The following is a 22,460-nucleotide window of genomic DNA, read 5'->3' as shown; positions in this document are numbered from 1 at the left end:
TCATCTCCAACCACCACCATGATCCTCTGGCGACCATCTCCGGCGAGACTTACACATGTATAAGTAACTTACACATGTTTTAAGTACAATTTTTTTTAGGTAGATCACTCATCACCGGTCACCCACTATGATCTATCACCCTCAATGACCTATCACCCCCACCAGCTTTGTTTTATGAACATTCTTAAGGGCGAAGCCTGCTCCGAATCATAATTTTTATTCAACTTACACATGTGTAAGTCTCGCCGGAGATGAATATGGTTGGAGATGTCGCCGGAGATGATGAGTGGTGATTAGATCTGATGAAAATGGACGGTCTAGATCGAGTCTCTAACAGTCCCTAAAATAAGGAGTCCTTAATCTAACCCACACCTTACACCAATAAATTAAATGATACTAATATTTTGTAGGTACATTTTCAACAATAAGGAAATTTGTTAAAACATACAATTTCACAAAGTCGAGAGTTTAAAACCATCTATAAAGTGACCAAATACTTGTAAAGATCGAACATATTATAATAACTTGAGGTCAGGCTCGAACTAGACGATATAGTTATCATAAAAAATAATACGAGTATATGATTAATCAAAATTATTAATGATAATTTATTACGAATATTACTCTTTGCATAGTCAATTTGCTCAAAATCTACCATTACAATCAATCTCCATAGAAGGTTGAGGTATCCCAAATATTAAGGTGATAAATAATAACTAATTGTGCACTTATTAGAACAAGAATCCACGCATCTTCCCATACTTTGTACATCTGGAAAAGAAAAATCAAATCACATGAAACAAAAGTTATTAGAAATATATACATATGTGATATCTATGTGATAACAAGTTTTAAAAGCCATAAACATGTTACTATAATAATATATGTTACATACATAAAACCATAAACACACGCATATCTCCATAGACCAAAGTGGAGAAAAATGAAATAAGTTCTAACTTCTTTCCTTTTAAAAATTTGAGGCACAATTAACAAATAATAGATTGAAAGATTAATACTTACTAGGATTGTTTAGTTGGCTAATGTTAGAGCACAAAGAAGTGGCACAACCAAGCTTGCAATAACCAAGATTTAGTGTATGTTCATCCATAGCCATTGGCGTAGCAGCAGGCGTGTCGAGGCATTTTTTGAGACATGTTGAGGTACATGTGCACATATTCTGGGGTTCGATCATACAAAAGAAGAAGCACCTGCTATAACAACTAGTGAAAGGAATAGGAGTGGGGGTTGTAGCATTCTGCGCTACAATCGTCTTCATCCCCACGACCATCATTGTTATCATCATCGTCAAGATCATTATTTTCTTGTCCTCCATTATCTCTCGGAAACTAAAGTTGTGTGTTTATTAATTTTTTGATGTATGTATATATATAAATATATATATATATGTTTTTGATTATATAGAGAGAAAACAGATTTGTTACTGAAGTAAATTATTTTATGAATTGGGTTGCATGGATCCCACTTAATTAATGTAAAATTGTTACAAAGATGGATGTATATACAAAACTAACATATCAGTCATATGTGCGATAAATATATGTTAATGCAATATATATTACATTGATTGTATATATAATAAGTCATGTTGGTGTTACATGAAAAGGTCATGTTTATAAAGTTCTTAAGTTAAGAACTTCATATATCAACTGCTAAAAAAAAAAACAACTTTATTTGTAAGTCAAATCTTTTCATAATCACAAATATGCATATATAGCTGAGAAAATTTTCAATACAAATTTATTGCCCAATTAATTTCAAAAAAGTAGGTACTTGAAAGAACATACTATTTATCTTGAGTTAGTTATATATTGCATTGAATACAATATACAAAGAATTGAAGCAATCTATATATATTGATTACCAAGGGAAAGATAATTTGAGACCAACTAAAAAAAGTTCAAAAAAATACCATTGATTTTCGTAAGTTTCATACCACCATCATGATCTACTATGATATACAAGACTTGTTCGTAAAAACACTAAGACTTTCAAGCGACGGGCCCACAGAAAAATCATGTGTAAGTTAACTTACACACTTACACATGTGTAAGTTACACATGTGTAAGTAACTTACACATGATTTTTCTATGGATCCATCGCCGGAAAGTCTTAGTGTTTTTACAAAAAAGTCTTGTATATCGTAGTAGATCATGATGATGTACAAAAATCAATGGTCTTAGTTGGTCCTAAAATAAGAGGTGGTCTCAAATTATCTCACCCCTTGATTACCATATTAAATATACCTTAAGATAAAGAGGCCAAATAAAGTAAATTCTATAAATATAATATGAACAAATAAGGTACGAATAAAATTGAGTGAAATGTCTCTAATGATACTTTAAGGGGTGTTGGACTAAGATGGGTAAAGTTAAATGTAATTTCCTTCTTGGTCCAAATCTTTATTGCAGAGGTGTTTAGTAATAATATTCTTTCTTGAGGTTTGTTGTATTTACCAAATATTTTCATCTTTATTTGGCTATTGTTGTTATTATAGAAGCATCTTATAATGGCTGACCATAGTCCATAGAGTTGTTTTGGGCTTTTTCTATCTTTTACGTCAATTTCATCAAATTTGTGCGAATGGCACAATTGGTGGTCCATTGGTAATCTTAGACTTTGGGTCAGGGTTCATATCTCACTTTGTATATTTATAGAAATGAGTTTCATCTCACACATGCATAGTTTGAGCTTTGCATACTATCTAATTAAATGTCATTGTGATGTCTCGAATACTAACTATTAACTACTAACTCGTTAAAAAAAACTATGAATACAACTGAATAAATGAACTTAAAATCTGCAAATGTATATTCATCTATTTTGTGAATGTCGGAGATTATCTAAAGTTGTAAAGTTAGAGGATTTTGACATTTCCATTCAAATTAAAGATTGAGTAAATTACACAGATGTTACCTGAGTATGCTCGAAATTTCACTTTTCGTACTATAACACCCGTCATTTAAAAATCTGGATTTCAAAAAACTTTGCCAAACGGCGTTTAAAAACTAGCGGAAAAGGATCACTTTAAAACTGCCACATCCGTAACCGAATGGTACCTTTATAAAATGGTGTTACTAACGTGCATCATCAAAACAATATAAATGAAATCCAAGTTATGGCACCAACATAAATGTCATCATTATTACATGTTCATAAATCATAAATGAAAGTAGCCAAAAACGTAAGGCTAAGGGAAGTCTAAGCATTCAACAATCTATGCTAGTCTTTCTTATTACTTCTACCCATCTCACCGAGCTAATCCTTTCCTAGCTCAAGCTTGCTTATCCTGAAGGCACAACATTTTCAAAGAACAAGTGTTAGCTAATAAATTAGCTAAGTAAGATAACATAATTTGAAAACATTTGCCGATTCATAATATATTAACAAAACATGTCACAAATGTTAATATCACATACATAACACATCACAAGATAAACATAATACAATAGGATCATCATATTCCTAATGTGCCTAGCATTTCTTTCTTATCTTTCTTTCTTTACTTTGTTTCTTTGCCTAGACGTAGGCTAAGTGACTTACGCCACTTACATAGGGATGTGGGGTTTGTGTGCAGGTGGTCGTAGACCATACATGGAGTCCTCACACCCGACATGATGGGTAAACCTTTCGGTGGTCCATCGGCGTCGTTAAGGAATTGACAAAGTTATTTCCAACTGAATAAACCGTTTATGCCTTTACGCAATGGTGGTTAGTTATTCCACCCGGAATACTCAAACGTAACTATGCCACGGGAGGTATCATGATTCCCAAACCACGTGACCACGTACGCCCTAGCTCCGAGGAACTAGCACGGGTTAAGCTTAACACAACATCTTAAATATGCTCGAGACTTCTTAATTATATTAGCTTAGGCTACAGTTTCACCTAAACTAATCACATACATCATCTTTTACTTTAGGTCCCTTAATCTTGCACGTGTCATGGCAATCCTATTCATATGTCTAGTGACTAGGTATTCAAGCCATGCAAATATTCATAAAATATTTCATCATTTCATTTCACATGCATAACATCATACCTTTGAAGCATTAATATTTTACCATACATCATCAATGGTAATCATACATATCCCATAAAATCTCCCATATAATCCCATAATCATACAAATATGCAATTATATCCATTTGAGGTTTTAACTTATAAAAATTATGTTTTGTTGTACCCTCAGGTGACGAAAGATGTTATCTTACCTTAATAAGAATGCAATAACAAAGTGTCACACCAATTAAGACTCAACAATGAATGCTCAAACCTTCAGAACTTACGATGTACAAAAGAGTCCAATTAATTGCTAATTTACTCACTATCATTGTCTTTTAATGAGGACTAAACATCATGCTTTTATTAGTAAATACGTTTAATTTAATGTGTTAAATATTCAATAACTTTTAGTTCAATAATGACAATTTCAATCTCGAACCACAAGATTCAAAAATAACAATTTCAATTTTGAACCATAAAGATCAAAAGTTACAATTTCAATCTCACAAGATTCAAAACACAATTTCAATCTTGCAAGGACCAAATATGTCAATTCGGAACTGCAGGGATCAAAACTGTAGGGATCAAAACTGTCACTTTTCAAACTATAGGGATCAAAATCGTCACTTTCAAAACTACAGGGATCAAAACTGTCATTTTTAAAACTACAGGGACCGTTTATGTCAAATCAAAAACTTCAGGGACCAAAACTATCATTTTTGAAACTACAGGAACCGTTTATGCCAAATCAGAAACTTCAGGGACCAGGAACGACGAATATGAAACTGCAGGGACTAAAACTGCAAATTCTGATAGCTGCTGACATCATGGAGACATCAGCAAGATGATGCAGCATGATGTCACCTGATGTGACATGGTTCTCGACGGGGCTTTGGAACAAATAAAGCTGCTTTCTTTCTTTTTTTTTTTTTTCAAATAATTGCTAAATGTATGTGAAACTTCAAAACACGATATCTACTTCGTTATCTAACGGATTTAGACCATTCTTTCTGCAAAATCTTCTCTTTTCAATAAAGAATATAACTTCAGAAAATATTTCGTTTTAATATTCTGCTTAAAAATAAAACGATAGAAACGTTACAACATGTTTATAAAACTTTAAAACAAGATTCCCGATTCGTTATTCAACCAAATCAAGTGATTCTTTTTGCAAAACTCATGATTTTCAGTAGAGAATCTAACTCCAGAAGAAAATCCATTTTTAAATGTTTATTTCTCCGGATCTAAAGAAAAAGATGTTAAACACGTTACAAATCGGCTTTGAAATCCATATGTGTGAATCAAGATCATTTTAAATAACTACATAACATTAAAATACATCAAAAAAGAATGATTTTACTGTGCTTAAACCTTCTTGTATATTCGTCATCATTGAGATCCCAAAATATCTCCGAAAACGTTAATTTTCGGTATGAAAATCTCTAGACACAAGCAAGGATCGTTGTAACGAACACATAATGAACAAGAATATAATACCTACTGATTTCCAGGAAGTGATCCACAAAATTTGAGAGAAAAAGAATGAAGAAAAGTGTGAGAATGGTAAAACTTAAGGAAAAATAGGTTATTAGATGATAATGATTATTTAAAAGGAGGTTAGCATACTTGGTTTAACCTAATGGACCAGATTTTGTCTTTAATTTTCGTGCATAAGGATTGGGCTAGGCTAAAGTCCACACCAACAAGTCCAAAATGTCATTTTAGCATAAAAACTAAGGCCCGAAGCTAATACGTACACTAACGGATGACTAATTAACGTCTTAAGCACATAATGTTAACCGACACACCATTTTAGCATCACATAACTCAATTATATATCCACATATAAGGAACCTTAACTATCATTTAACAACTAATTAATCACCTAGCAGTTAAAGAGACTAACGCCGTCAAAGATCACTAACAGTTAAATGATAGAAGTTGTCGATTGACTAACGACAAAGTCAAGGTCAAAGATCGAAAAGTTTAGGATGTTACACATACCTCAAAGAATTTAATTACATGAATCATACCCAGAGTTGTCAAATTTGCACGCTCACCATACCTTCGCCTAACGGAGACTAACGGATCATTAAAATTGATCATGTGCCACTCACATGTGAAGGTATAAACATATTTTCCCACATCTGCCCTTTTTCTTTGAGGTACGAAAAGTGAAATTTTAACACCTACTCAGGTACCATTTGTATTATTTACCCTAATAGATAATGGTCCAGTCAAGTTGATTTTGTTTTTTCTTCTGTAAATATTTATGCCAACTTTTATACTTGAACCTAGGATGAATCATTTTAGTGATAGCAGCACCAGCCATTTATACCATTTGTGTATTTCAAAAAAAAGAAAAAAAAATGGTTTTCTTATGTGGCAGCCGAGTTTTTCTCCCCAAAAACTTGAATCTGATCGGAATTAATCTGGTGGCTGGCAGCCCCTCCAGAAGCAGCGACCGATGGTGGTTGAGTGGTGGCAGGCGGCGGTTATATGAAGGAATTAGGGTTTTCAACCGATTTTTATGGAGAGATCGGTTCATGATGCTCAAGAATGAACGAATCAGCCACAAAAAAAAAGATGAAGAATAAGATCTAAGATTGTAATTGGACCGATTTATAGAAGAAACATTCGAATCAAAGCCTAGGGTTTTTTGGGCAACACCATCGAAAACCACCTCCATTTTTTTTTATATATTTTTGAAGCTTTAGATCGATTGGAATGTGACTTTCTAGGGATGATTAGGATCGGTTTTTGATGTAGAACATGGGTAGATTAAATAGATTTCCAAAACTATTATGATTATATATATATATATGTATATATATATAGTGTTTTATATTGATTAGGGTAAATTACACAAATGGTACCTGAGTAGGTGTCAAAATTTCACTTTTTGTACCTCAAAGAAGAAGGGCAGATATAAGAAAATACGTTTATACCCTCACATGTGAGTGGCGCATGATCAAATTTAACGATCCATTAGTCTCCGTTAGGCGAAGGTATGGTGAGTGTGCAAATTTGACAACTCTGGATATGATTCACGTAATTAATCTCTTTGAGGTACAAAAAGTAAAATTTTGACACATACTCAGATACATATGAGTAATTTACCCTTAAAGATTTATAGACTTCCAAAAATCCCTGTCTTTGTCTTTTGCCAACAAACTCCTATATACATGCGGATATATGGATAATGTGTCATACTGAGTTTTGTTAGGGTGGCCCGCGTACATTTATCTTGTATGTTTTAATTTACTATTTGAAGAATTTTTTGGCTTGAAGGCCAAATAGAAATTAAAGTTAATACAACCATAGTTCTCGATGTCGACTCGTTCTATGAGTTTTTAAATCATGACTCCATATCGTGTTTTGTATCATAAGAGAGATAAAAATGAAAATTATATAGTAAAAAAGTATAATGTGTGTAAAAAAACATACATATATTGATGATATTATTATATTTATTATAATTATCAGTTTTTTATATGATTTTATTATACAACAACAACGGTACTCAATCCAAACGAGCGTCCGGGTATGAGAGAAATATGACGTAGACAGCCTTACACCTACTTTAGGTAGAGAGGCAAACATTTATTATTATATATATGATTTTATTATAATATATATATATATATAACTTAAATACATTTAAACATTCATTAGTAATAAATTCGTTGTATGAAAGATATTTATAAAAAAAAAAAAAAATTTTCATTTTAGCGAACTGTATCGTATCGAACCAAGTCAAAACTTTGTCTGAGACACTACATTACTTTTTCTTTGAGTTTTGATACAACTCGTACGAGACGTATCGTGTATTGTACGATACTAACGACTATGAATACAACTCTCATGTATTGTTAAACGATTTTGCTAATTGGGAAGGGTGATTAATGGACTGCATTGAAATGATTTCAATAAAAAAAAATTGTCTTATAATATACAGATAATCAAAATTATTATTGATAACTTATAATTCTCCGCATAGTCAATAATAAGCTCAAAATGGAGTATCGATCTATCATTACAATACAATTGATCATCCATACATGCTCCCAATTAATCAAAGATAGCTAATGTTGCACTTGCTAGAACAAGAATCCACACATCTTCCCATGCTTTCTACATCTGAAACGAAAAATCACATGAAACAAACCTCAAAGATCAAACATATGAATATGTATCAACAAAGTTGAATAACTTTAAACGGATTGCCTCCGTGAACCAGCATATGCCTTAACGTGACATCACGAAAACAAACCAACAATGATATTCCATTGTGTTTTTACCCAAAAAAAAAAAAAAATCCTACCAAATCACATTTCCTTTATTTCCACGTAATCTTTTATTATAACAACAGTCAGGAAAAGTAACTTTAACTTTTTGAAAATAATGTATAGGTATTTCGCCTCTCGAGAAAAAGAACAATGTTTAAATTTAGCAGTGGTGAGTAAAAACAATGGAACTTTCGCTGTTAAAAAAAAAAAGGAGAGAGAGAGAGATTGACGGAATACGTACTAGGATTGTGTGGTTGGCTAAGATTAGAACACAAAGAAGTAGCACAACCAAGCTTGCAATAAGCAAGACCTTGTGCATAATGTTTGTCCGTAGCCATTGGTGTTGTAGTAGGCGTATTGAGACATTTTGTAAGACACGTTGAATTACATGTACACGCATTTAAGGGTTGGATCATACAAAAAAAGAAGCATCTGCCGTAACAACTTGTAAAAGGAATTGGAGGAGTACTTGGGGCAGTTTGTGCTACAACAACTATCTTCATCCCCGGTGTTATAATCATTGTAATCATCATCGTAACGATCATTATTTTCTTGTCCTCCATTTTCAGTTTGAAACTAAATTTTGTGTTTGTTCACTTTCTTGATACTCCTCTTCTCTTGATTTTATATATAGAGGCAAATTAATTTTTCTTAATGAAATGCAAGATTTTGTGAATTGGATTGGATTGATAGTACTTGATTAATATCAAAATTATTACAAAAATGTAACTACATTAATTGTATACATAAATACAATATCATGTTGGTCTACATGAAGAAGGCCTTGTTTATAAAGTAAATAATAGAGTTTTGAAGTAAGTCAAATCTTTTCATAAAACACAAATGCATATAAAGATATGATACTTTTCAAATATACTAACAATTTATTTTGTAAAATAGTTGCTTGAGATAACATATTATCCGGTGTCAATAAGCTACATATCAACCGATAAATGCTTGAAGACTATGATCTAGGAGACTTGTGAGGTTGTTATCAATAAGTTTTGATTTTGACTCTTTTAAGTGACAACTCTTTAAGATTTTTCTCTGAATTCTCTAGTTTGGTTCTGAATATTATTTCAACCCCGAAAATTTAATGTCTCAAAAAAAAAAAATACTATCCGGTGTTTAAAATTAACTTATTTTATTACTTATTCACTATAAGCATATTTAAGCAATAATACACATTCTATCAACACAATATATGCTTATAAATTAAGAAAGAACAATTGTTATATTTAACTATACAAATATTTACTTTTTAAATAGAAAATATTATAAATGAGAAGTATAAACCTCCATATACTATTGAGTTAACTAGCTAATCAACCCGTAAATTATACAGGCACCTGAATAGAATTTGAGTTTTTTTAAATACAACACAATGAATTTTATATTTTATATTTTAAGTAAACGATATTAAGATTATAATTTGTATGAAAATCATAACGTATACAACACATTAGCTATGTTAAAAAAATGTAATGATAATTCAAATTCATATCTCTTAACTCCAAAATAGTTACAATAATTAATTTTGATCTACAAATTTGTTTCCTAATTCAATTTCGATCCTAATAGAAATTTTCCTTGATTATCTACTAAAATTATTTTAAATCCAAGATATCTTGAAATAATTTACTATATTTTCTTTATTTTGTCCACTTTTGATTTTTTTTAGATGAGGTCATAAGAATATCAAATTTATATACTAACATAATATAGAAGTCTTTTTTGAAATAAAATGAAATCATCACAATTTTATTTTATTAAAATAAAATATTATATTACATTATTAAGTACAAAAATGGTATATTATAGTAATCCAAATATATTATTTTGCCCATATTAAATGTACGTTAAAAAAAGTGGACAAATAAAATAAATTCCATGAGCCAATGGGTTAAAAACCCCAACGGCATTTAGAAGTCTTGTAATGATTCTTGGATCCTGAAAGACCAGGGTTCGAGTCTGAGCAGACGAGGTTTTACTTTCAATTTAACGTCGAGCTTTCTGTATCAGTTAAATTGGTGAGTTTCCCCCCTGTGGTCCTTGACTTCGTGGATCGGTCGCTAGTGACTGTCTCCCCGTATAGATGTAACGGCTAGCCGTTCCATGACACGAACGTTAAAAAAAAAAATTCCATGAAAAATCTATAATAAATATATATAAATACAGTACAAACAAGTAAAGTATGAATAAATTTGAGTGAAATATCTATAATGATAAAACTTGTTACATTATGAATATATAAATTATGACTTTTGAGTCGATGTGTGATTATTATTATTATACTATTAAATAAAAGAAATTTAACGATAAATAGATGGCTCATATATAACTATCGATTAAAAGAAGTTGATGTAATCTGCATAAAAGAATCATAATAATAAAAAAAAGCCTAGTTGATTAGAAGTATTTTACACCTAGTGTGCGTTGAAAATTGCCCATGGACGAAAGATGCATTTTACTTTTAAATTTAAATAAATGTAACAAGTAAATTAAATAACAAAGAATTATTTTGTTTAAACGATATATTTCGTTTTAATAACTTATCCATTTTAGAAAAAAACTCTATCATTATTTTTCTAAGTATTTCATCTAACTCCTTATTAAAAAGAAACACACCTTAAATACAATACACACACCTCAAATGAAATAAATATATCATCAATTCATCAGTCCCTTAACTTTTTAAACTAACAATTATATTAATTACATTTTGATAAATAGCATGCACTAATAGTTGTCACCACCATCAATCGCCGTCGACATCCGTCACCACCGAATTGCCGCCACCGCCGCCGCATTGTGCATGTTAGTATAAAGTAAGAGGTTTATTAATACACGAAGAATTGTCAAAAACATAGATTTTTTTTTAACGACACAAAAACATATAGTATTACATCAACTTAAAAAGTAAAAACCGAAGGCTTCTTTCGACAGTCCATCCCGCACATACATGGAGTCATATATATCTCGGCATTTGGCTTTGCAGGTGTGCATTTCGCATCTCGTAACCCGTTTTCAAGTTTTAACATAAGAGATTTCAATATTAAGCTATAAAATTGTTTTTTATGTAAAAAAATTTAGTTATTAAAAATCACTAAATTCACATTTTTTCAATTCATTCAAAAATTTTTATCTCAAAAACCGTATATCGATAAATTATAAAAATTATATGGGTGTTCTTAAAATTTCATGTTCTTTTCATGTTCTTTCATTAGAGTGGTCATTCGATATACTTTCGACCAATTTTTAAATCTGAGGGCGGAGCCCGTACGGCTAAGGGCGAAACCCGTCATGTAGATCACCCACCACCGTCACCGCCGCCGTCGCCATTATATCACCACCCCGACACCTCCATTACCGTCGTAACGTGCGATTACTGTTCTCGTTTTATATAATATAAAAAATTATATTAAAAATCAAAGTTTAAAAATAAATATTTCAAGTATGACAATTTTAATAGGTGGGGAAAAAATATCATATTTGACTTAATTTAGATTAACCTTGAGATGTATCGATTAAAGAATATTATTTTCTAGATATAAATGCCACAGTACAACTGTAAGATTCTTTTGCATCAAACGTGTCCCTCCAACAACTAATGTAAAAATTAAACCCGTCCTTAATCTCTCTCTTGAATTCGTTTTGTATAATCAGAAAAAAGAACAGTGCCATCGGTAAGTATCGGAATGGTTATTTTTCATCTCTTCTCTGACTCTCACACGCCAACAACCCTCACTCACTCACTCACTCCATTATAAGAATATAATATGGGGATATGTTAACATTATTTTGGTTAGATGATGTTGCTCTTACGAACCATTAAAATCATGGGGGGCTTTTTATGACTTGTGTAGAAATTAATTTAAGTGAGTTTATGAGAGCAACATCATCCAACAAAGATGATGTTAACATCATAAATCATTTTCCCATATAATATAATAGTAAAATAATAAAAGGAGTACTGTTTTTTTTGGTTTGAAAATTTTGTTACTACTATTTCTTCTTAACAACTTCAACTTGACACTCAAACTCAATTATTACATATATCTTATCTATATTATATACACTCTAATCATCAACTTTATATAGCTCCGGAAAACCTGAATTTCGAAACTGACCTCTTTCACTGTAAAATTTTACTTACATTTTCAAATTACGAAGATTAAGTAAGATCTAATTAGTTGCTCAGCTCCGGCGGGATCCTCATTTCATTGATCTCTCTTAAATTCAACGGTCAGTTACTTACATGTATAATTGTCATTCCTTATTTTACTATTTATTCCAAAATTTCGCAATCGGACTATATATTTATTTATTTATTTTTATAACTTTTATTATGTTTAATAGATTTGGATTTTTACATTATTGTGATTAAATGCCAATTAAGTTTTTAACTGATATATTCGGTTATTTCAAAAATTTTACTCCGATGTTGCTGCAGGACTTATATTATAACCTATATATAGTGATAGTAGTGCTTATATGTTAATTAATTAAGCTTTTACTCATATTCTGAAAGTTCATTAATAGTTTTATAAGTCTGATAGTTAATTATTTGTTTAAACTTCATTATTAGAAGCTAATTAATTTTGTATTAAGTTAAATAAATCTCTGATGAGCAATGATTTTGAATACATTTGTAGGATGCAACTCTAGGATTCGTGTGACAGTCCGATTTGTGCGGAAGGTTCTAATATGTTAAATATAGGTTTGCATAGTTTTACGAATGATGTGTAATGCGAATTGATAGAGAATATGGATGAATATAATCGGAATTCAGGTAGACAGACATCAAGGCCGGTGGTGAAGTCTATATTATCAGGTAAAGCGTCATCACCTAGAGGCTCTCCTTCCTTTAGAAGATTAAATTCTAGTCGGACGCCTAGAAGGGATGGGAGAGGTGGTGGATTTGGAGGTGGATTTAGTACTAATTGTTTTAGGAGTAACCGTATAGTGCTTTGGTTGCTTTTGATCACGCTTTGGGCTTATGCCGGGTTTTATATCCAGTCAAGGTGGGCTCATGGTGACAACAAGGAGGGGATTTTCGGAGGAAATGATGAAGGTGATGAGAGTTCGGAGTCTGAACAAGTTTATAGGAGGGATTTGAGTGCGAGTAATGATTCATTGACGGATGAAGTTGTGATCAACGTCAATCGGTCTGATGTAAATAAGATTGATGTGGTGTTGACCAAGAATGGAAGTGGTGGTGTTTCACATAGCATCGTGACTATAAAGAAAAAAAGCAAAAGGTCAAGACGTTCTCGTTCAAAACGTGGGAATCAAAAGAAGGTTTTGGAAACTGTTCGCAGTAATGATGTTGATATCCAACAAGAAGAAATTCCACAGACGAACGCTACTTATGGGATGCTAGTTGGTCCATTTGGTTCAATAGAAGATAGTGTTTTAGAATGGAGTCCTGGGAAGCGATCAGGAACTTGTGATAGGAAGAGTCAGTTTGCTCGTCTGGTATGGTCTCGAAAATTTGTTTTGATATTTCACGAGCTTTCAATGACTGGAGCTCCACTTTCAATGATGGAGTTGGCATCAGAGCTTTTGAGCTGTGGGGCCACAGTTTCAGTAGTTGCTCTTAGCAGACGGGGTGGATTGCTTCCAGAACTTGCGAGAAAAAAGATCAAAGTTCTTGAGGATAAAGATAAGCTCAGTTTCAAAGCTGCCATGAAAGCAGATCTTGTCATTGCAGGTTCAGCTGTCTGCGCATCATGGATTGGTGAGAGCTCTTTCTCATAATTTATCTATTAACTTTATGTGTAGGAATCTGTTCAAAAAAAAAACTTACGTGTATGAAATCATGAAGCTGTGTAGATAGTAAAACTTTGCATATATTAAATAACAATTACTTAAATGACCACAGAACAATATCTTGACCACTCAGTGGCTGGGACACGTCAACTTGTATGGTGGATCATGGAGAACAGACGGGAGTATTTTGATCGCTCTAAGCTTGTTCTAAATCGAGTAAAAATGTTGGTATTCCTTTCTGAATCTCAATCTAAACAATGGCTAGCTTGGTGTGAAGAAGAAAATATTAAATTCAAATCTGCACCTTCTTTAATTCCCCTCTCTGTCAATGATGAACTAGCTTTTGTAGCTGCCATATCTTGTTCCCTAAATACCCCTTCATTCAGCACTGAGAAAATGCTGGAAAAACGATTGCTATTGAGAAAAGCAGTCAGAAAAGAAATGGGACTTAAAGATAGTGATATGCTCGTCATAACGTTAAGCAGTATAAACCCAGGAAAGGGCCATTTTCTGCTTCTTGAATCAGTAAATTTGGCCAGTGAAAGAAAACTAGGAGGATTGGTTGATGCTGGTGAAGGTTCAAGAAAAATGTTGAGGGGGAGTGAAGAGAAGCAACACCAAGATATCAAGCTTCTAATTGGTTCAGTTGGTTCAAAGAGCAATAAGGTGGTTTATGTTAAGGGGCTACTTAGTTTCTTAGCTAATCACTCAGACTTGCCAAAATCAGTGCTGTGGACTCCGGCATCAACACGTGTTGCCTCAATTTACTCGGCAGCAGATGTCTACGTTATAAATTCCCAGGTAACTAGTCTCTGCAAGATATCCTATCGTACCTATATACTTGAGTATATGTGGCAAAATGTCTGGTCAGACAGGTTGGGTGAGGTCAAAACAGATATTTCATTGGTCAGGTTGGTTTACCCTAGCAATTTTGTCCAAAAAAAAACAGATGAATAATTTGTGCGTCAGTAATAGGAACAAACTTATAATTTTCAGTAGACTGGTTAAAGAGCTTCTATGCAATAGTAATATACTTTGGCGTCTGACCCATTAGAGATAAAACATAACTCAAATTGGCTCATTCACTAGTAAATGGTCAAGCTTGACACCTCAATATGGAACCAATCGAAGTCGTTTGTTTTGTGTATGTGGCAAACTTGCATCATTAGTTTATTAAGGTGTTTGTTTTCTTTTCTGATAAACTATCAAATTTGCTAATTCAAGGCCTTGTTGAAATTACGTGACTTTTGTATGTAGGAGCTCATTTCCGGCGTTGTTTTATTAACTTGATTACTTTAGAGTGTAAATTTCGAACACAAGTATGCAAATGTTACGTCATGACATCATTTAGACCAATTTTGTGTAGATTCCATATCTATTATTATGGTAGGCATTGTATTAAGTATATCAAAAGCTATGGTGGAAGTCTGTGATACATAGGTAGTCATGGTGCATTTACTTGATCCTTTTTTCGTTTGGAGTTATGAAAAACAAAGTAGCCTGAGTTAAGAATTGTGTGCATGTCAATTATCTTATATGATAAAGCCTTTACGGTTTTCTCTCTTTATTTTGATTATGAAATTGTTACAACAATATTCTGATTTGAATAAAAAAATTTTTGGGGTTTTGATGCAAACACTTAGATAAATGTCAGTTTGTTCAGCCCGTTTGCCTCGTTTCTTTTTTAGCACCATTTTTCAAATTGTACCCATTCATTTAATCCGATAAGATAACAGAACGCAAATATACTCATTCATAAGTAAACGAGTCAAGATTTCGACATCTACAAATACAATGAGACTTATACAGGATAAAATGAAATTATGTGGTATATATGATAAGTGGCATCAAAAACAACAAATGGCATGAAAAAAAGACTTTTTTTTCTTTGTACTTTACTAGAAGGGCATCAAAGGGATTGGAAAGTGCTTGTCCCTCTCACCTTTTATGTGAGGGACTGAGGGCCATCAATTCGTGATGATTGTCAAATATGTTAACGAGTGATTAAACATTTATAGCATGTGATTTATTGTAAAATACTAATATGATGCCAATGTAGGAGATTGATTTCTGAAATGTTGTAAAGTGTCGTATGATCTTTTACATTTATCTAGTAAAATTGTACACCATATTATTGACTGAATGTGCAGGGGATTGGAGAAACATTTGGAAGAGTTACTATTGAAGCTATGGCATTCGGTATTCCAGTAAGATACTACTCCGTATATACCATGCTTTCTTATGCACTGCAAAATTTTAACATTCAAATCCTGCTACTTAATCTCCTGGATCATTTTTCTGTTGAACATAAAATACTTCATTACGTCTTTTAGAGAAAGTCATCAAAGTTCTATAAGAAACCTGATTAAAGGTCATTATCTTACTAAACCTGTTTTCAGTCATCAAGTCAATGTAATATCAGAAAACATGGTTAAAAGTACCAATACATTAACTGTTGCCTCTTTGTCATTTTAGAGCGGGTACTAGTCTACTAGATCAAATTACCTTAAAATCCAGGTTATTTTCGAAGTCTATTGCCGTAGCAAATTAAAATTAAATAAAAGGATGTTGCCTGACAAAATTTGGATTGAGGTTGGTTATAGTCTTTAGTCAGATAGTGAATGTATTCAAGCCGTTTCACCTCGTTTACGACTACCTACTTTAGAATCTCACATTATACGCGTTGTGTCTTACTACGAGTAGGTGCTGGGAACAGATGCAGGAGGAACGAAAGAGATTGTGGAACACAATGTGACAGGTCTTCTACATCCCATAGGACATCAAGGAACGCCGGTTCTTTCCAAAAACCTTCAATATTTTCTCAAAAACCCATCAGAACGACAACGTATGGGACTCGAAGGGAGAGAAAAAGTGAAGAAAATGTACTTGAAAAAGCACATGTACAGGATTTTTTGGCAGGTTCTTTACAACACCATGAAAGTAAAGTAAATTTGCTTACTGCTGCTCATGATTTTCGTTTCATCACGGGGAAATGATGGCTGCAGTAAAGCAACCTCCGTACAAACATGTTTCGTTTCATTATAGTATTTATTTCCCTTTTTGGGTTCTTTCGTACTTTATAAGCTATTCACAAGTTCTTTTTAATTTAAGTTTTGTGAGTTAAAAGAATAATAGAAAGGTATTTCACTATCAAAGTTACATGACAATAGCTTTGTTTGATACCTATTATAACTTGTATATTACATTTTGAGAAACAAAACTGATATTCATATCTCTAAACAGCAACCTGACTGAACATGGCCGGAATACACTTCCGGCACATCCGCCTTTGTCCAGGTGGAGCTTTTCAAATCCAACGTGTACACTCCATGGGTTCTGCCAAAACCGACTGATCCAACGGCCAACAACTGACCTTCCAAACCGATTAAACAAGGCACGCTATCCATCGTGCTTGGGATCCTGATTCTAGAGGAATGATCAAGTGCTACAACCGCGCCATCTTGATACATATACACAACGCCATTCCCTCCATTGACACAGGTTCTAGGACACGTGTCACCACTCAAGAAGTCATTATCTGTTACCTCCCACTGCCACGTGGACAAATTAAAACACTCTGCAGTTTTCCCAAACTGCCCTTGCATTGAAGTACTATACCCACCAATTACATAAAAGTTGCCACGGTGGAAAACACCTTTACACTCATCACGTTCATCTGCCATGTCAGCAAGCGAGGTCCATTCGTCCTCCACCACGTCATACGCCATCGCTGATCGGAGTGCGTTCTTCTCATTGTCATGTCCGCCGGCTACAAACACCCTCCGATCATTATCAGATGCACATCCAAAAAACGACCTTGTACACCCTGGCATATCGGGCCCACGTCGCCACGTGGCAGACACAAAATTATAAACAAAGACAAAATTCGAAGTTTCCCAGTTATCTGGGTTTAACCCACCCATCACCACAAGGTTACACCCGACTGGAGCAATCTGACAAAAGAGTGGCAACCCATTTGAGAAGCCGGGTATCGGGTTCAACTCGCCCCATTTACCCGTATCGGGTTCGTAAACAGTGAGACGGTAAACCGGTGCAGCTGAGTATTTCCGCAACCCGTGTTTCCTGGTCGGGTCGGTTTGTGCTTGAACCATTACGATAATCCTCCGGGACAAACCGGCGGATTTCCGATAGGTCCGAAATGAAGAAAGTTCAATTTCGGATTTCCAGCCCCGGCAAACGGAAGCTGCTGATGGGAATTGGGTATGATCAAGTCGAATCAAACATTCTAGCCCGATATCATCGGGTAGACCCGGAATAAGATCCATGAATTATAAATTCTGGAAAGTTAAAAAAATATATATAAAAAGAAGAAGTTGAAACAGCAGAGAAATATTTGATAAAAAAGAATCTTAAGTGAAGAGTGAGGATGAAGGAATAATAAGGTTAAATATACATATAGAGAGAGAATGAGAGGGAGAGATTGAGAGAGATATTTATATATAGATATAGAGAGATATAGAGATAGAGATTGTATGTAAAGGTTTCTAGAAGGTAATAAAGAGAGGGAGAGTGGGAGAGTGAGGCGGGGAAACGATAAGAGATGAAAAGGAGGTTTTAACGGACAGGGGGTGACGGACCCATTGTATTTTGGCATTGCAATTGGGACTATAATATAATATAGTATAGATATAAAAACAAACTTACATATAATAGAAATGAATCTTCGGCCGTATTTTGTTTTGGTTTTTCCCGTTAATGGTTTTCTATATATAACATGGAGATATATCCGTCTACTTCCTAGTGCAGTCTCATAATCATTCTTATCACATGAGCAAGTGAAAATGGAAAACTATATCTTATAAATAAAGAAAACGTACAAAATTTATCCACATATGTTGTCAAAGTTATACGATAGGAGAGAATTCAACAACATTTGATTTATGTCTTCGTTGTTTGACTTATCTCATGTTTTTGAGTTTCCTTTCCCAATGTTATCATGGGAAATAGTTTTATCTCCTGTAATGAATGTAAACTGTGTAATGATATCGAATTCCTAAAAGGGTCATTAAGTAAAAATTTTAAGTAAACAAATTACTCGTATTTCTCTTACAACACGTACGCTCTCTATTTATTTTTTCTTTCCATTTTTAACATTAAATCATAATGAAATGAGTCAGGAAGAATCATTTGTCAATAATGGATAGTTCATTATATTTTCGTAATCTTATCTAATAATCTAGTGAATTAGAACGAATCATTCCCAGAGTATATACATACTTAAAAATTTATCTAAATCATTGAGTGTTTAATACATGAATTATGATTTTCTTTCCCCTTATTTTTATTATCTCCAGTGTTTAAAGAAAACCTTATCCGTTTCAATTCATGATTTTAATAGTTTTCTCATTTCGTTACGAAAATTATTATACTTATTACAAGGCTTAATTTTTTTTGTTAGGATCAGTATATACATCCTCATAAAATATGTACCGCAACCTTTTTTAGCCCTTCTCATAGAAGAGGCGTGAGATGTAATCCACCAAAAATTCATCTCACATAATCATTACGATTATTTTCCTTCTAGATAACTTGCCCCTATTTGACAATATACGAATGTAAGCTTCTTTTTTTCCTCTTCTTAATTTTAAGTTTTTAACCGTGCCTCTACTATCTAGATATAAAGGTTCACTCAAACAAAATCAGTGTGTTGTTTTAATTGGGATTCAATACTGAGTTTGCATCCAAATTAAAGAAAAAACACATCAGACTCTCGTATAAAAATCACTAGAAACCAAAACCTCATTTCGTGTGTAAAACTTGATGACACAACTAATCGAATTGGTATCATTGTCTACGAATGTAACCTTATAACTCGATATTTTTTGTTCAAACAAAAGATATGATCAAGTTATAATCTAATAGAGGGAAAAACACATTTTCAAAAGATGTTATGGAAATACTATAAAGTCTTTTTATTATGTGTCTATTAAGGAATGATAAGTAGAAAAATACTCATAATAATCAAACCAAAGGTTTTTCGGAATATAAACAAAAACATATAATACATAGAAGTAAAAGCATTAGTTTGATTAATGAAAGTTTAACATATATAATATATAAATCATCTTATCATTTTTTTGAAAAAACCATCTATTAACAAGTTTATCTTATAAAACTTTTTCTAATTTTTTTACTAACAAATAATCTGCATTCATGTCAATATATATGCATATTTTACGTGACAAATAGTTTGTTTTTCTTCAAAAACAAAACCGGTGCAAAATTAGATGAATAACGTGCATAAAAACATTTGTACCTTCCATATTAAAAGTTCACCCCTTGATTTTCATGGTAAATGTACAAATAATTTATGCACCTTAAAGGGCTGTATTTAGCAAACCCCATTTATTTATAATTCCCAATCCAATTAAGTCAACTTCAATTAATGAATTGAGTGCATTTACGTTACTCAACAAAGTCTCTATCACATTACGAAAGCTCTAACAAACAAAGCATTATGGATGAAGTGTACTTCGTTAAGTCATACCCTTACCCTCTTAATTTGTATCTTTAGCTAGCATCGTTTCAACACATACAAACTATATGTCTTTTGACATTATAGCCTTATAGGAAATATTTCACATTAAGTTGCATTTGGTCTTTGCTTTTTCTTTTGGATTGTCATGATTGTGTAGGATGTGATATTTACAGCAAAATTTTCCATTTTATGGATAGTGGGGTTCCCACACTTTGGAAGCTTCTATAGTATAAATATCAAATACACGATATATGCATGTTTGTGTTTCATTCTTTGATTTCTTTTTCTAGTTATTATTTACTTGTATAAAGTTAAAGAAAGAGCAAACTTAATTTGTTTTAGTTCATTATTTAATGATATACGTTACTCGTATTATTTATATGTACTTTTAGATTATTAAAAGTTTAGTGATTGGAATCTTTTTTTGTGTTGTTCTTTAAGTAGGTCCCTATTTGTCTAATACAAATACAAGCAATCACAATGTATTATTGATTTGGTTTTCTAGTAAATATACATTTATATATAACGAGAACAACGTAAGAATACATTATGATTTTACTTTGATGTATTATAATTTACATAAAATTAACATAGTGTATAACTAATTATCACTATTTAACAACACACTCATCCGTTATAAATGACACGTCTTTTTTAATTTATTATTCATAATGAATGCACAAAACAAGAGATGTTTAAGACGTACCACAAGGTAAGTCCGTAGGTAAAAGGTCTCCATTATCAACAAGGTTAAGGGGAATTCATGCATACAATGGACTATTGTTTCAATATTAACCATTAAGGTTATTATAGGCAAAGAAAATGATCAATCTTCCTAAATAATTAGTCTAAAGTTTTTCTTAACCATAAGATGATAGTAAATGGTGAAATCAAGAGATAAAATTATGAAAAAGTATTTTAGGTTAATTTCTAGAAGAAATTCACATTAACCTTTTCATATCTACATCGGGATTGATTCAAGTTAAACCTAATATGATAAAATACAAATAACTGTTCCCCTCTTAGTACTACTTTTCATGACAATTGACAAATAAGCTAGACTGATGTAAAAGATGTTAATTAACTAGTCATATATTAACTTATATAGTTATATAGTTATATATTGTTAATTTGGATTCGTAGATATCTTGGATTTATGAAAACTGACTATTCACAGTTCACAATAGACAAATATAGCACTTGCAAAAACAAAAACAAAAAATGTAAAATATTTTATCATAAGGGACAATTTTGGATGGAGAAAAGGCATGTGAAGTGTTTGTTCACTGTCCTCATTATTCTACCTCCCACACCATGTTCCTATCTACCTAGGCATTTCGTACTATAATCATAATCATAATCATAATCATATATTTAGAACTATAACTACATTACTTCATTTTGAATTCAGTCTGGTGGTCGGACTTGAAGATGTTAAGCTAAGTTTACATTATACCTAACAATGTAAAGAAAGTTTTCCTTCGACAACTGAACAAATTATAAAGGGGAAGGAAAGGGGGATTTACAGGTTTTTTGTCTGTAGCGCTTTCGTCCGGATACTGGCAGACTAGAAAGAAAATGTCCAACTTTTTTCCAGATATGGGCCGATTAGAAAGAAAAGGTGCAAATACATTTTATTATGTGAACCGATCGTGAATGTAATTTTTACTTTTTTTTAACGATGGCGATATTAGAAAACATCAAGATAGACAGACATGAGATCAACCTCATGGACTTGTCACTTTAAAAAGCTAAATCCAATACGTATGTGTCACTTCAAGATGCATCAAAGATGCATCAACCAGTTGAACTAGCATCATTTGCGTAAATATCGATTTAAATCAAATAATCGTAATTGTTTTATCGTATTTCTA

The 22,460-nt window shown here is 32.5% G+C and overlaps 3 protein-coding genes across 3 annotated transcripts; 1 reads left to right on the top strand and 2 right to left on the bottom strand.

The window, feature by feature from the left end:
- Positions 1-697: 697 nt before the first annotated feature.
- Positions 698-1,336, bottom strand: LOC122588347 (thionin-like protein 2). The gene is made up of 2 exons (XM_043760455.1): positions 1,024-1,336; positions 698-771 (listed from the first exon to the last, which is right to left on the bottom strand). The coding sequence occupies exons 1-2, from the start codon at positions 1,334-1,336 to the stop codon at positions 698-700; spliced, it is 387 nt and encodes a 128-aa protein (XP_043616390.1).
- An 11,056-nt stretch (positions 1,337-12,392) lies between these two features.
- LOC122586599 lies at positions 12,393-17,242 on the top strand. The gene is made up of 5 exons (XM_043758580.1): positions 12,393-12,560; positions 12,971-14,055; positions 14,200-14,888; positions 16,238-16,294; positions 16,791-17,242. The coding sequence occupies exons 2-5, from the start codon at positions 13,083-13,085 to the stop codon at positions 17,034-17,036; spliced, it is 1,965 nt and encodes a 654-aa protein (XP_043614515.1). The 5' UTR covers positions 12,393-12,560; positions 12,971-13,082; the 3' UTR covers positions 17,037-17,242.
- On the bottom strand, positions 17,208-18,518 carry LOC122586600 (F-box/kelch-repeat protein At1g80440). Its single transcript, XM_043758581.1, has one exon. The coding sequence runs from the start codon at positions 18,371-18,373 to the stop codon at positions 17,315-17,317; it is 1,059 nt and encodes a 352-aa protein (XP_043614516.1). The 5' UTR covers positions 18,374-18,518; the 3' UTR covers positions 17,208-17,314.
- Between the last annotated feature and the right edge of the window lie 3,942 nt (positions 18,519-22,460).

This window comes from Erigeron canadensis, chromosome 2 (assembly GCF_010389155.1).
Source record: "Erigeron canadensis isolate Cc75 chromosome 2, C_canadensis_v1, whole genome shotgun sequence".
Lineage (NCBI taxonomy): Eukaryota > Viridiplantae > Streptophyta > Magnoliopsida > Asterales > Asteraceae > Erigeron > Erigeron canadensis.
Note: the sequence above shows the minus strand (reverse complement) of the source record. Positions and strands in the feature narration are given on the sequence as shown.

Coding starts and splice junctions, on each gene's coding strand:
- LOC122586600 (XM_043758581.1), bottom strand. CDS start 18,373: ATGGATCTTATTCCGGGTCTACCCGATGATATCGGGCTAGAATGTTTG.
- LOC122586599 (XM_043758580.1), top strand. CDS start 13,083: ATGGATGAATATAATCGGAATTCAGGTAGACAGACATCAAGGCCGGTG. Junction 14,056..14,199: donor TGTCTGCGCATCATGGATTG/GTGAGAGCTCTT, acceptor AAATGACCACAG/AACAATATCTTGACCACTCA. Junction 16,295..16,790: donor CTATGGCATTCGGTATTCCA/GTAAGATACTAC, acceptor TACTACGAGTAG/GTGCTGGGAACAGATGCAGG.
- LOC122588347 (XM_043760455.1), bottom strand. CDS start 1,336: ATGGAGGACAAGAAAATAATGATCTTGACGATGATGATAACAATGATG. Junction 772..1,023: donor TAGCCAACTAAACAATCCTA/GTAAGTATTAAT, acceptor TTTCTTTTCCAG/ATGTACAAAGTATGGGAAGA.